Source organism: Gavialis gangeticus, unplaced genomic scaffold, assembly GCF_001723915.1.
Source record: "Gavialis gangeticus isolate Ggan-Ray unplaced genomic scaffold, GavGan_comp1, whole genome shotgun sequence".
Classification (NCBI taxonomy): domain Eukaryota; kingdom Metazoa; phylum Chordata; order Crocodylia; family Gavialidae; genus Gavialis; species Gavialis gangeticus.
In genome coordinates, this window is record NW_017729031.1 from 55756117 (window position 1) to 55769340 (window position 13224).

Consider the following 13224-nt stretch of genomic DNA (forward strand, 5'->3'; position numbering starts at 1 on the left):
GTGGTCAGACCCAGAGGGTAGTAATTGATGGCAGTCACTCATCATGGTGTCCTGTGACCAGTGGGGTCCCCCAAGGCTCTGTCCTTGGACCCATATTGTTCAACATCTTCATTAATGATGTGGACATTGGAGTCAGGAGTGGACTGGCCAAGTTTGCCTATCCTATGACCCCAGCTGACTTCCTGCCCTTTGGGCGGGGGGCTGGACTCGATGATCTTCCAAGGTCCCTTCCAGCCCAAATGTCTATGAAATCTATGAAATCTTTACCTACACATATAGAGGGGGGCCATCAATTCTCAGTTCTGTTTGTGAACTGTAATTTCAGTCAGCCTTTCTGATCTCCTTGCTGGTGGTAATGGGACATTGTGATGAATGATAAAATGGGACATTGTGGCATAAGCAAAAGAGGTGTTTAATATCAGGGACTCTATAACAAGGGTGTCAAACTCATCCAGACCCACAGATTGGCCACAAATTCCAGTGCATTTCCTGGAGTGGCCAGAGTACCTTGTGCATCCTGGTCTTGCTCTGGCTGTTCCAGGAGTATGCTGTGCAGCTACAGACCTACTGCTACAGCTACAGCTGCCCCCATTCCTGGGCTGCATTCTGGAGCCTTGCAGCTGCTGTCAGGCTGTATTGCATGGTACCAGAGCTGCAGCTGCATGCAGCATGGCCCTGGAGTGGTATGTAGTCACATAAGGGCTGTACTGCACATGGCAACTGCTCCGCTGCTTCCGCATGCGAGCTGGAGCAGATGCACTGGGCCCATCAAATGCTCCTCACATGTTACCTGTGGGTCACTCTGAGACCTATAGGCAGCTCTGGGGACCAGATATTGATATTGACACCTCTGCTCTATGCAACTGTGCATCTTACTAAATCTTGTTGGTTTAAGAAATAATAAAGTAGTTATGTTGTTTAATATTTGAATCAAATGATTAATGTATGATTCTGAGTATACAAAAACTGGCTTACACTCTCCAAATATTTACACCCTTGCTAGTAAATCAGAGTATTGCTGATCCACTTTCAAAAGAGATATAGTGCAGCCTCATTATAACAAACCCTACAGGACCAGGAGCAAAGTTTATTAAAGGAAAGGGTCTACTATAATAGGGTTAGTCAATTTGCTGCATTGTAATAACGAAAAACTTAGTTCGTGTTGTTAGGATTGTTAAAAGTTGGGGTTGTTATAACCAGGATTTGTTATAATGAAATTATATTGTATATTCTGTAACTTAAACAGTATAAGACAGGAAAAACTTTGGAACATTTGTATTTCTATGAGTGTTTGGCTCAATATGCACTGATGAGGTTATTTTTCTTCTTTTTTTTCCCTAGATTATTTAGAAAAAAGTAGGAGTGATACTCTGGAGGCACATGTAGTACATGCATGCCAGCACTGTGCCAATCTACCTTAAAGATGACCTGGAAAAGCTGTTCTGTTCATTGGGTTCAGCTCTTGAATAAATGAAGCCAGTGCTATGGAGCTATGCAAAACTGTGTGTCACTGGCCCTGAAGGGAAATCTCTAGAGTAGACCAAGTGCTAGAGAAATTCTGTTATGTGATTAAAGTGGGGCTTTAAGCAGGTCTCCAAAAGTGAGACTTTGTCTAACTTAAAAATTAGTATTTCAATAGCACCTGCCAGGTTAGTATCTAAAAACAATGCATGAATTGTAGAATAGGGAGAAGTCTGGTCTGGATGAACCAGGCACTTCTGCATTATATCTGCTATGTATAGACTTTCCTGTCTCTTCAGACTGCTGGATTTTCTTCTATTCTAATGGTTAATGAAATGTTAGACAAAGAGAAAGGTCCTTACAGTGTGACCTAAAGACAGCAAACATCAGGCTCTTTTTGATCTCCTTAGGGAGGTTATTCCAGAGCCTTGGGTCTGCTGTTGAGATGGGTTTACCTCTGACACAAGAGATTGTGCATGGGATGTGTCAATCATGATCTGTCAAATAATTGCAGCTAGCATGGAAGAGTACTAGAAGATTGTAAGCTGAAATTCCCTTAAGGGCTTTGTAAATTAATACCAAGAAATCCAATAATGGTTAGAGAATTAAAGCAGGTTGTGGAGCACCATTATAATAGTTATTCTTCTGGGCCTCCAGTGTAGGAACTGTTACTTAGCATAGTGCTTGAGGCATAATGTGTCTGTCTTTACTGGGGCTCTTGCAAAATGCAGCACAGGCACCATATGACAAAAGTAGGATAATGCCGACAAAATTATTTTATCTTTTACCTACGCAGCAATAAGCTTGGCTATGTTTGAGATCTGTTGGGGTCAGCAATGTTTTCCCTACTAGTAACTGTAGCAAGCTTTCTTAGAGTTTGTACACATGGAATTTAGGACCAATTCTACTTAGGCCTTGAAATGTAAAGCTAATATTAAGTTTGTTAAGACAAATAAGGTATTATCTACCATAGCAGTTGGCAACCTTTTTTGACTGCTGGCTAGAACGACCCAGTTCAGGACAAAGGTGGGTAGATACTAGGACTCAGCCACTGCCACTGCTTCTGCATGCAGCAGCACAGGGAAATCTCCTGCTACCACGTCTTCTCCCTATAGTGGCACAGGGATAGCTCCCACTTCTCTCCACAGCAAAGTGACAGGAAGGGTAAGTCCCCTGCCATCAAATGCTGCCAAAGCCCCATGTCCCTAGGCCAAATCTGGCCCACTTAGGAGGCTAGCCCCTGTCTTATTGTATACATTTAATCTGTGTAACTTCCTCACAAGAAACATTCAAGTGAGCATAAAAATGGTTTCCAAGGATCTTTGGGTGAATCTGATATACCTTTTATTAGACCAACTTAAATAGTTGGGGAAAAAAATTCTTAGCATGCTTCCTCATATAAAACCTGAGGCTGAGGAAGCCTTTGCAGTTGGTGTGCGCTCTTTCTGGATGGAATGAATAGTAAAGAAGCCAGAGGCTGGTATGCATGCAAGACAGGCAGTCAGTGAAGATGTAAATTGAGGGGTCAGTGGGTGAGAGACAGGCTGGGTGGTTGAGGAGAGAGAAGGGGGATGAATGTAGCAGGTAAATAGTGGTGAGGTACCTGGGGAGTCAGATGTCAGGCAGGTTGTAATGTGTCATAAATCCAATGTCTATATTTAGTCCATGATTTTTTGTATCTAGGAGGTTGATTATGTGAAGTTCATAGGCTCGTCTGTGAAAGCATTTTGTAAATTCCCTTTGAGTATTAGAACTGAGAGATTGAAGAGAGAGTGGTTTTCTTGTGAGAAATGTGCCCCCACCGGAATTAGGTATTCTTGACTTTGATAGATTTCTGGTGTGCGTTCATTCTGGTGCGTAGTTGTTGTTTGGTTTCTCCTCTGTATTTTCCACCAGGGCATTTGGTGCACTGGATGAGATATATTACATCTCTGGAGGTGCAGTTGTAAGATGCTGGTATGCTGATGGCTCTCTTGTGGGGTGTAGTAATTGTGGGGGTGATGGAGATGTGTTGGCAGGTTTTGCATTTCTTGTCATGGCATGGTCTGGATACATTCAGTGTGCTCTGGGCCTTAGGAAGTTTGCTTCTGGTGATGAGGTTAGCGAGGTTCGGTGCTTGTTTGAAGGCTAGGATGGGTGGTTCTGGGAAGATCTCGTTAAAAGAATAGGGTCTCCTTCTAGTATGGGTTGCAGTTGTTGGAGGATTTTCCATATAGATTTGAGGGAGGGGTGATATGTCATAACCAACTGTGTATGATTCTTGGGTTAAAAAAGGTTTCTACATTTAAAGATACATGAGGTAAAAAGTACTATGGTTCATAGTTCTTTCCAGCAACAAAAAAGATACTGTCTTTTACCAGTCCAATATAAAAATTATTACTTCTCTGCATTGATGCAAACTCTGATCACCAACTGAAGCCACCATTAGACTACTAGATCATTTAAGGTTCCCTTGAAATGTGGAGCAGAGGATTATGCAGCCCAGTTTGTCACAGGGTAGCTCTTATGTTCCATTTTCCACTAGGCTTGATTGCTTTTTGCTTAAATAGTTCCCTCAAAAATGAGTATTTTGACAGGTCTTTCAAATATATTTAAATAGCTGAGAGTGAATGCTTCAATTTGTTTTTTCTATAATGGAGCCTGACTGCAGAGGTCATCGATACTGTTCCTCATAACAAGTCCTTTAAGCACTTTCTCTATCTACTGACCTGATTTAATTTGATTTTGGCTCCTCAGACAATGCTGTGTAGGAACAGAACTGGTAGACTGGATGATGCAACAGAGTCCATGTGTTCATTCACGTACCCAAGCGGTTGGCATGTGGCAGGTACTGCTGGAAGAAGGAGTTCTTAACCATGGTAAGATAAATTTAATCAGATGCTGACTAAACCCAGGGAAATGCATCAAATCAAAGTCTCTACAGATCCCCTCCATGAAAAAAGAGGATTATGGTCACAGGAGGAATACAGGAGAAAATCCTCTTCAGCCATCAGCATAGTATTCATTGCCACATTCTAATACTATACTTTTATAATTCAAAGAATGTTGAAAAATAAATGAAACTGCAGTATAATGGTGACATTTCTAACTATACCTATTAGTTTGTGTTCATGGTTCATTGATACTATCTATGATTATATTGCTACCACTATATAGCAATTGGGAAAAAAAAACCAAGAGATATGTTGCCACAATGTCTTCATTACGCTTACAGATTTTGAAAAGAAGTTGGCTTGGGCTGCAACATTTGGAAATGAAAACAGACATTGGGGCTGGGGGGAATGTGATAAAGATTAGTCTCAGAATTCAGGTATGGATCTCAGATATCGCAGTGTCCATTCGTATTCAGATCTGAGATTTTCCTTTGGTTTCCTATTTGATTTTGACATTGCTTTTATGTTTACACCCAGTGAACCTTCTGGGAAAATAGATGTTATAGCCTCCAAATGAGTCTTCTTTAATGTCACATACTGTTTAAAACAGTTTCTGTGTAAAAGTTTGGTTTCCTTGCATCACACCCTGCCCTGCTCTGAGAGGGAGGAACAGCTTTATTTCTAATAAGATCTCTGCAGAGGGCCTAGTGGTGGAGTCTGCTGTACAGATGCATTGAATCAGCAGACACGTAACCACCATGGGTAGGCCCCACATTAATCTAGTATTGTCGCTATTTCAGGCAGCCCCACCTCCTTGCTTGGAGAGGATCTCATGGTTGTTTTGTCTTGCCATAACTTGGTCTTGGCAAGTTTTCTGCTCCTGGAGGTCTTCTACTACGGCCCTACTGTTAGACACAGTTGCCTCAGGAGTTTTTTTATAGCTTCAAGAGTCTCTCAGGAGGAGTTTAGATACTTCTCAAGGTAAAGGGATCAGGTGAGAGAGTCTTGCTGGGAACAAACATGTTTATATGTAGTTGTTTGCTAGCACAGTTACTAACCCAGTATTGATAGCCCCATTTTAAAAAGTAAAAAACATTTTGTGTGGGAAAACTACTAAGTATAGAAATCTTTTAAAGAGCATTTGTACTGTAAAATTAGAAGGAAAAACTCCATTATGTAGCTTTGTGCAAACAAATAGCATGCATGAGAAATTACAAGGATATTTCACACTCTTGATATTTCTCTACCATTTTACCTCACTTGTTAAACAATTATGTATGAGCCACATATTGTATATATGTGTGTGTGTGTGTGTATACACATACACCCCTCCATTTCTAAGAAGCTAAAGTTTCTTTGAGCTGAATTTAATATTGATATCTTATATTAATAATGTTGTTTTCAGTGGATCAAGAACACCATTTCCAAGACAAATACTTGTTTTATCGATTTTTGGACGATGAACAGGAAGATGCCCCAATGCCAACGGAGGAAGAGAAGAAGGAGTGTGATGAAGAGCTGCAGGATACTCTGCTTTTGCTGTCCCAGATTGGCCCAGATGCCCATATGAGGATGATTCTCAGAAAACCGTACGCAAATTAATATTATGCATGGGACTGGCTACTGCTAACTTTTGCAGGGGTAGAGGTCAAAATTGTGGCCTAAATATATTTCACATATATTTGTGCTTCATGTTTCTGGCTTCTGAAAAAAAAGTTTACATACTGCAAGCTTTTTGCTGTCTAATAAGGGCAACTCTGGTGTTCAGCCTCCAGCCCATTGTCCAGATCAGGCTCACAGATCTGTGTCATCTGGTCCATGGAATTTCCTAGGGATCTAGAAATTTTGTGGCAGGGGAGTAGTAGGATTATTAATTGCTCTTAGAGCTGTGACAATTAACACTGCCACTCTTACCCTGCTACCAAATGTCTAGACTTGGTGGGAGGAGCCCCTTGGTCTAGATGATACAGTTCCACATGCCAGATCACACTGGCACGTGGTCACACCACAGCCAAATCTGGCGTATGGGGTTGCACCGCAGATAGACCCGCTATGCAAGGTTGCGCTGACGCACTGGATCCAACCACAGACTGACCCCACACAGTATCCGGCCTGCAGACCAAGCCCATGCCACTCATCCAGAGACGTTGAGCATCGCTGCTCTAAGGGATCTGTCACATGTTGATAGACTTCTTTCTGGCTGATTGTTCCTTTTCAGTGTCAGATGAGTTACGCCCAGCCCCAGCAGTATTGGCAGAGTGCTCAGCAGGTGGGGAGCTGCTCTGGGACCAGGATCCTGCAGCCGTGACAGTGTGGTCTGGATCTGGGGCAGAGCTGTGATCCACTGCCTGCACGCTCTGGGTAAGGGTGTGCAGGCAGCAGATCACAGCTCTGCCCCAGCTCTGGACTATGCTATCACCACTGGAAGATCTCAGCCCAAGCCCCACAGCAGCTCCCTACCAAGGGTTGCCAGCTCTGACTGAAGCTATTCCAGGACATTTCTCCCCCCGGCAACATAATGTAATATCATTAATTAGGGGTGAACTAATAGAGATTTTTTGGGCCAATGCTAATGAGCAATTTTTAATAACTCATATTGGCCGATACCAGTCCAATTGCTGATATGCAGCCAGGCAGCTTGGAGGGCAGCATCCGGCTGGTAAGTCTGTTGTGGGGGAAGGGGGAGGGAAGGGGCATGGGAGGGGCAGAACAAGGCCCAAGTGGTGAGAGAGGGAGTTGGGCTGTGGCAGGAGCAGGAGCTGCACGGCTGGGGTGGAGTGTAGGACGGAGCCATGAGCGGATTGTCTGGGGGCACAGGGTGGGGGGAGGGACGGGACTCCCACCACTATACGCACGGATGGCATGGGGGGCATGTGCCCCCAGATCTGTGCACAGGGCAAGGGTAGGCTGCCAATCTGGGCTGGGGTTGGGGCAGTGCCAGCTCTTCCTGGTGGGGGGCTGGGCCGAGCTGGGCTGCACTTAGGACAGGTGGCGGCAGTGCTAGGAGGGGGGCTGTGGGGGGGCTGCAGCCACCCCAAAATTCGCTGTAGCCCCACTCCCAGCAGTGGCACCGCCTGCTTTGAGTGCAGCCCTGAACCAACCACCCCACCAAAAAGAACCCAGCACCACCCCTGGCCCCAACCCACAGCAGTAGCCCACCCTTGCTCCTTGTGCAGATCCAGGGCACATCCACCATCCCCTCCCAGGGTGCGTGCAGCAGCGGTGGGAGGTGCCACCCCCTCCCTGTACCCCCCAGATGAGCCACTTGCAGCTCCATCCCACACCCTGCCCTGGCTGTGCAGCATCAGCCCCACTCCCTCCCTCACCACTGATCTACCCCACCCACCCCCCATGCCCCTTGCCTCACAACAGACTTACCAACTGGACCCTGCTGCTCTCCATGCTGTGGGGCTGTGCTCCTTGCCTCCTGAGTGCTGCTTTGCAGCTGTGTGCATGCACGGGGCATTTATCAGTTACATTATCAGCCACATAAGCCAAAAAAAGCCATTTGCCTATACTGTCAATTTTCCTTATATCAGTGCTGATCTGATATGGGACTAATGTATTGGTGCACCTCTAGTCATTAATTATCCTATTCAACCCGTTCACAATATCAAACTCCCAGATTGCTTTCAGTAGTTGCTGAGAGATTGATGCTAATTCTGGTAGACTCCCGGCCAATCCAGGAGGGTTGACAACCTTCTCCCTCCCTAGACAAAAGCCCTGTCAGTGCTGCTAGGGCTGGTCTCCATGAAAACCCTGGACCCACGCTGTCATGGCTCCACTGCTCCTAGAGTCTCCATGGAATCCAGTAGCAGTGACATGGGCAAGGGCTGCTGGGACCAGCAGCCAGATCCTCCATTTTGCCTACTCCTGATCTATGGTCAATAAGTTCATATCTTAAGTGACTATTTCATAGTGGCTGCAAAGATACCAGGTTTGTTTAACCCTAAATTAGAGACCCCCCTCTTTATTTGGCAAATAATTTCTTTGGTTGACACTTAAGGCACATTTCATTGGGATTTACATGGTAAATGGAATTTAACAAATTATTTCAATGGATTTTACTAATTGTGTAAAGGTCATAAAGATCAGTTCAAGAAAGATATGTATACAGGACCAATCACACTTCTTTGAGGTCATTAGCAAAATTCCTTTTTTAGTTTGTTGTGAGAACAGGATTAAACCACAAAGTGAAATGAAAGATTTCCCACTACAAAGGTGCACTAGACTGCAGTAGAACAAGGGTTCAGACATAAGGTCTGTGGGCCATTCTGGCCCATGGTGCTGCTTTATCTGGCCTGGCGGGCTACCAGTAGGCTGTGGAATTTGGGGGCATGGCTAGTGGGGGTTGGAGCCTACTGTAGAATTCAGGGTTAAACATGGCCCTCAGCAGCAGGAGGGGAGGAAGGACTGTGCCAACACAGCCTGGCTCACCCTGAAGCTGCTTGCCCTGTAGCCATCTCTGCCACAGTAATTGGATGCCTAACCTGTGGCTGCTTGCCCCATTGCCATTGCCATGGTTGCTGCCACTGCATGGATGTCACCACCCCCTCTGCTGTTGCTGCTGCACTTACTACCACAGTGGTTTTCACCACTGCTTTCTTCAGTACTGCTGCCATGGTTTCCGCCATCATACTTCCTGTCGCCACCATGCCACCAGCCCTGTGGATCCAGCTCACCCAAGAGCCCTGCAGTCTGGATCTGACCCAGGGCACGGAGTGAGTTTGACACCCCTGCAGTAGAACAGGAGATCTCTTGAACTTTTCCTTTCTTCTTTTGGCATTTCCTGAGAGCTGGCCTGAGCAACACCATGGTCAGAGGGGCACCACACACACACACGCACACACACAAACGCACGTGTACACACATGCGCACACATACACACACACACACACACGTGCATACACACACAAGCGCACGCGTACACACACACACACACACCCCAACAAGTCAGTGCCACTGCTGGAAGCAGAAGCAGGCAGGCAGGAGCATAGGGCACAGTCTGGCAAGGAAGTGGAGCCACCTGCACTGCCCAGCTCCCCTCCCCACTCTCCCTCCCCCCACCTCTAGCCACTGCTCTGGAGGAGCCAAGCTAAGCAGTGTGGGTGGCTCCACCTCTTCGCTGGTCCCCTGCCTGCTTGCCACTGCCTGCACCACTGACCTGGGGGAAGGGCACTGCAGAGGGGGCACCAAAATACAAGTTCACCCAGGGCACTATTTCCCTAAGGCCAGCTCTGCATTTCCTTTATGTGAAGCACTTGACAATGTAAAATAATAAAAATAATGATTATGGTGATGTTGAAACACAAGAGAAATGGGTTACCTGAGAGATGTGGAATCCAGAGCTGTCTGTTTAGCAGACCTGTGCTTTTGCAGACCTGTGATGTCCTTGCCCTTCACCACTAAATGGCAGCATGGTTCCTGTTGGTTCCGTGGTTTATGGTTCATGGTTCCTGCTCTCATCAGCAATCATCTCAGCACTGTTCACTTAACCTTTCTTCACATGGTGGTTTTCAGTGCAGGACATCTATTATAAATGAATGCTGACCTGATCCATGTGGATTATCATCCAGATTCTTTGCAGAGAGTTACAAGGGGAAGGGAACAATGCTGTGAAAGGAGCCTGTTGAAATATTCGTGGGGGATTTTTCATGAGATATGGGCAACCTCTGAAGATTACCATAGTACTGGAACATCTTCTGTATCCTTCTCTTCTGGACATGCTGCTTTTTACTGTCCAGTGCTCATGAAAGCAAATTCATAGAATGTGATTATTAACAAGTGTTATGATCCTTACTTTATAGTATATGACTGTAAGCGCTGAGCCTTTTCAACATCACTGGATCCTCTAAGTCCTGGCAATTTTGAATAGACACCATTCTGGCTGATAAGTTCAAGGAGGTGGCGCTCATTGACCGAAGCAGGATCCACAATTTTCAAACCAACACAGCTGCGTTTTATAATAGTCACTATTTTCTGAGAGGTTGAAGAACTCATATAATTACCCTGAAAGAAATAAGACAATATTCTTTGATGAGAAGATTACTTTGAGAATTTGATTGTATAATGAAGCTGTTGCTTTGAAAGGTACTTTCTATTGTTCGAAATCTGAAACTGGCTAGCAAAAAGTGTCACTTGTTTTGACAGCCGACTTAAAAAAATTCTCTGTTTATTACATTAACTGCAGCATTTTAACTGTCAAACTATGAAAGAATGTTCTATAGTTTAAAAAACAGAATAGAGCTTCAGGGAATTTTTTGGCAGGCTCTTGTTGCTATTGGTATCTAAAAAACACACATACATTGTGAATGTGAAATTAGGTTTTTGTGAAGCAGCAAACAGCCCCCTGTGTCTGCTATTGCAGGTGCAGACCTGTAGTATGTTCTTGGAAAAATATTTTAGAACTAAAACAGCTCTAACTTGTCGGCTTTTCAGTCCTCCAGTATAGGAGTGACAACTGGAAAATTAATTTTTATTTTTTAATTTGTATTTAATATACTTAGCTGTAACATGAATGAGAGTGGGCCATAATTCAATGTTATGGCATAATATAAAGCCAAATACCATAATGACAGAAGTTGACCTAAAAGAGAGAAAAATCTGCATGACACATGCTGTTTAATTTTGAAGGTGCTACTGTAATATATTCTCTTTTGACAGTTTTGTACTGCACTCTTCGCTAAGTCAACAGTATGATTCTTAAAGCCAGGGGTGTCAGACTCACTTGGCACCCTGGGCTGGATCTGGACTGTAGGGCTCATGGCAGGTCAAATACTGCCTAAGGCAGGTGCCCCTCACTGGAGCCAGCCTTCTGCTCTATGCCACATGCTTCACAGCAGTTCTAGCTCTGGCGCGGGACGTGCAGCATGTCCAGCGTGGGTAAAGTGTCTAAAGGGCAACCAAGGCTGTATCAGCTTTTGCATACCCTCATGCCGCCAATTGCCATGTCTACTGGGGCCCAAAGGCAGTGGATTCTCTGGCAGGCCATGCTCACCCAGTCACACCCCACTCAACTTCCAGTAGGCCACCAGTAACCCAGCAGGCCAGATAAAGTGGTACATTTGACACCCTTGCTTAAAGCAATAATTAAAGCTACAAATTTATAGTGATGTTACAATATGTCTGTATTGTCTCCCTGGTGTTTCTGGGGAGGGGAACACCTGAGCCCACCCTACCCACCCACTCCTGCTCCTACTTGCCATCCCCTGTGGCTTCTCTCAAGCACACCAGAGACTGAGATCTCAAGACCAACCTTTGGGAGATATCCCTGGAGTGGCTTTACATCTGCATTTCTGGGTTTGGCACATAGAAGTGGGAGTGTGGTGCACTGGGGAGCATCTCTCCTTGAACACAGCAAGGACAGCCTGGTGAAAATTGTCACTTCTGTCTGCACCCCAAGTTACCGCAAATTTGTAGCCTAAAGACCTTGTTGCATGGTAATTTTGGGCAGTTCCTGGAGTTCTTAACACCTGGATTGTGCACAAATTAACACCTGAAACTAGTTTTAAGTACTCATTGGGCGTGTTTACATGGGGCGCTTTACTGTGAAGTAGAGTAGTTATGGAACAATAAGCATGTGCATCTACACGGGCACATGCTTACTGCACAGTAAACCTCACTAATTGTAACTAAATTTGCTACCTGCAAATGCAAGTAGCAAATTTTCTCACAATTAGTAATGGCGCAGCAGTGCTTGTGTAGATCTCTGACAGGGAGCAAATCTGTTCCCGGTCAGCCAGCCACCAGGGGCCAGGAGATTGCTCATGGAGCTGAGCGGGGAACAAGCTCCCCAGCCTGTTTCCCATGCAGCTCCATGCTCACGGATTGAAGCAGGGAACGGGTTCCCTGGCCTCCACCCCACAATCATGGAGCAGGGTTTGGGAACTGTTCTGGTCAGGGGCAGGTCCCAGCCCTGTGCCCCAATCAAGTGATTGAGGCATGGGGCTTGGAAAGAGCTGCAGGGATGGGTAGGTCCCAGCCCCCTGCACCAATCTGCCACTGGGGTAGCTAGCAGCAAGCTAGTTGCTAGTTGCCTCACTGGCAGATCAGGGCAGGGGGCTGGGATCTGCCCCCCCCTCCTCCCCCCCAGCAGCTCTTTTCAAGCCCCCTGCCCCTGACTGGGGAGACAGGGCCAGGAGCTCCCTGCTGCCAGTGTAGGGGGATATTGTCACCAGCGGCAGGGTGTAATGTCCCAGCCCCAGCCAGGAGACAGTTGTCTCCTGGCCCAGTGTGGTCTAGCACCCAAGGGGAACCTAGAGCTTCCCCTGGTGGTGGCAGAGGCCTATTGCAGGGCCCCAGGAAGTGAAAGCAGTTTGCTGCGAATAGCAGCAATTCTTCTCCCACTTCCCTGCATGTGTAGACACCTGCCCAGGAGTGTTTACTTGTGAGTAGTTTACTCACGAGTAAACTGATCCTGGATCAAATGCATGTGTAGACATGCCAATTATGCAGCTCAAACTAGGATTATCTCAAGGGTAGAATTATCTCTAGTGCATGCTAAGCAGCTGGTGTTACACTATGGTGTAGCCACTGTATAACACCTTAGTATGAACACTCCACACTCTCTCTCTCCCCTGCTGGCCTGGATCAGGGCCATGGTCCCTCCCTCCCGAGCATCCCAGGTCCCCGCTCACTGCCTCTTCCCTTGCTTGTGGTGGCTGCCTGCACTCTCTCTCCCAGGGGAGCAGGCAGAGAAGGGTTAACTTGCCTGCCCAGCTCCTGTGCCAGGTGGAGATTAACTCTTTCCTGCCTGTTCCCCTAGGCCGGCCAGCCTGGCAGCTGGGGTGGAGAGGTAGAAGAGAACCGTGAGAGGCAGGGGGGGAGCCCCAAGGGTGGGGGGGAACCAAGGGAACATGGGGGGTTCTGGGGGCAGGGGGAAAGCCCAGAA

At 46.2% G+C, this 13224-nt stretch overlaps 1 protein-coding gene across 2 annotated transcripts in view; it reads left to right on the plus strand.

Annotated features, from left to right (window-relative positions):
* RAPGEF4 (Rap guanine nucleotide exchange factor 4) overlaps positions 1-13224 on the plus strand; it is a 304750-nt gene that overhangs the window by 172445 nt on the left and 119081 nt on the right. For both annotated transcript variants that reach the window (XM_019522934.1, XM_019522933.1), the window contains exons 6-7: positions 4198-4319; positions 5740-5923. In XM_019522934.1, the coding sequence (XP_019378479.1) occupies positions 4198-4319; positions 5740-5923 (306 nt within the window). The remainder of the gene's footprint in view (positions 1-4197; positions 4320-5739; positions 5924-13224) is intronic.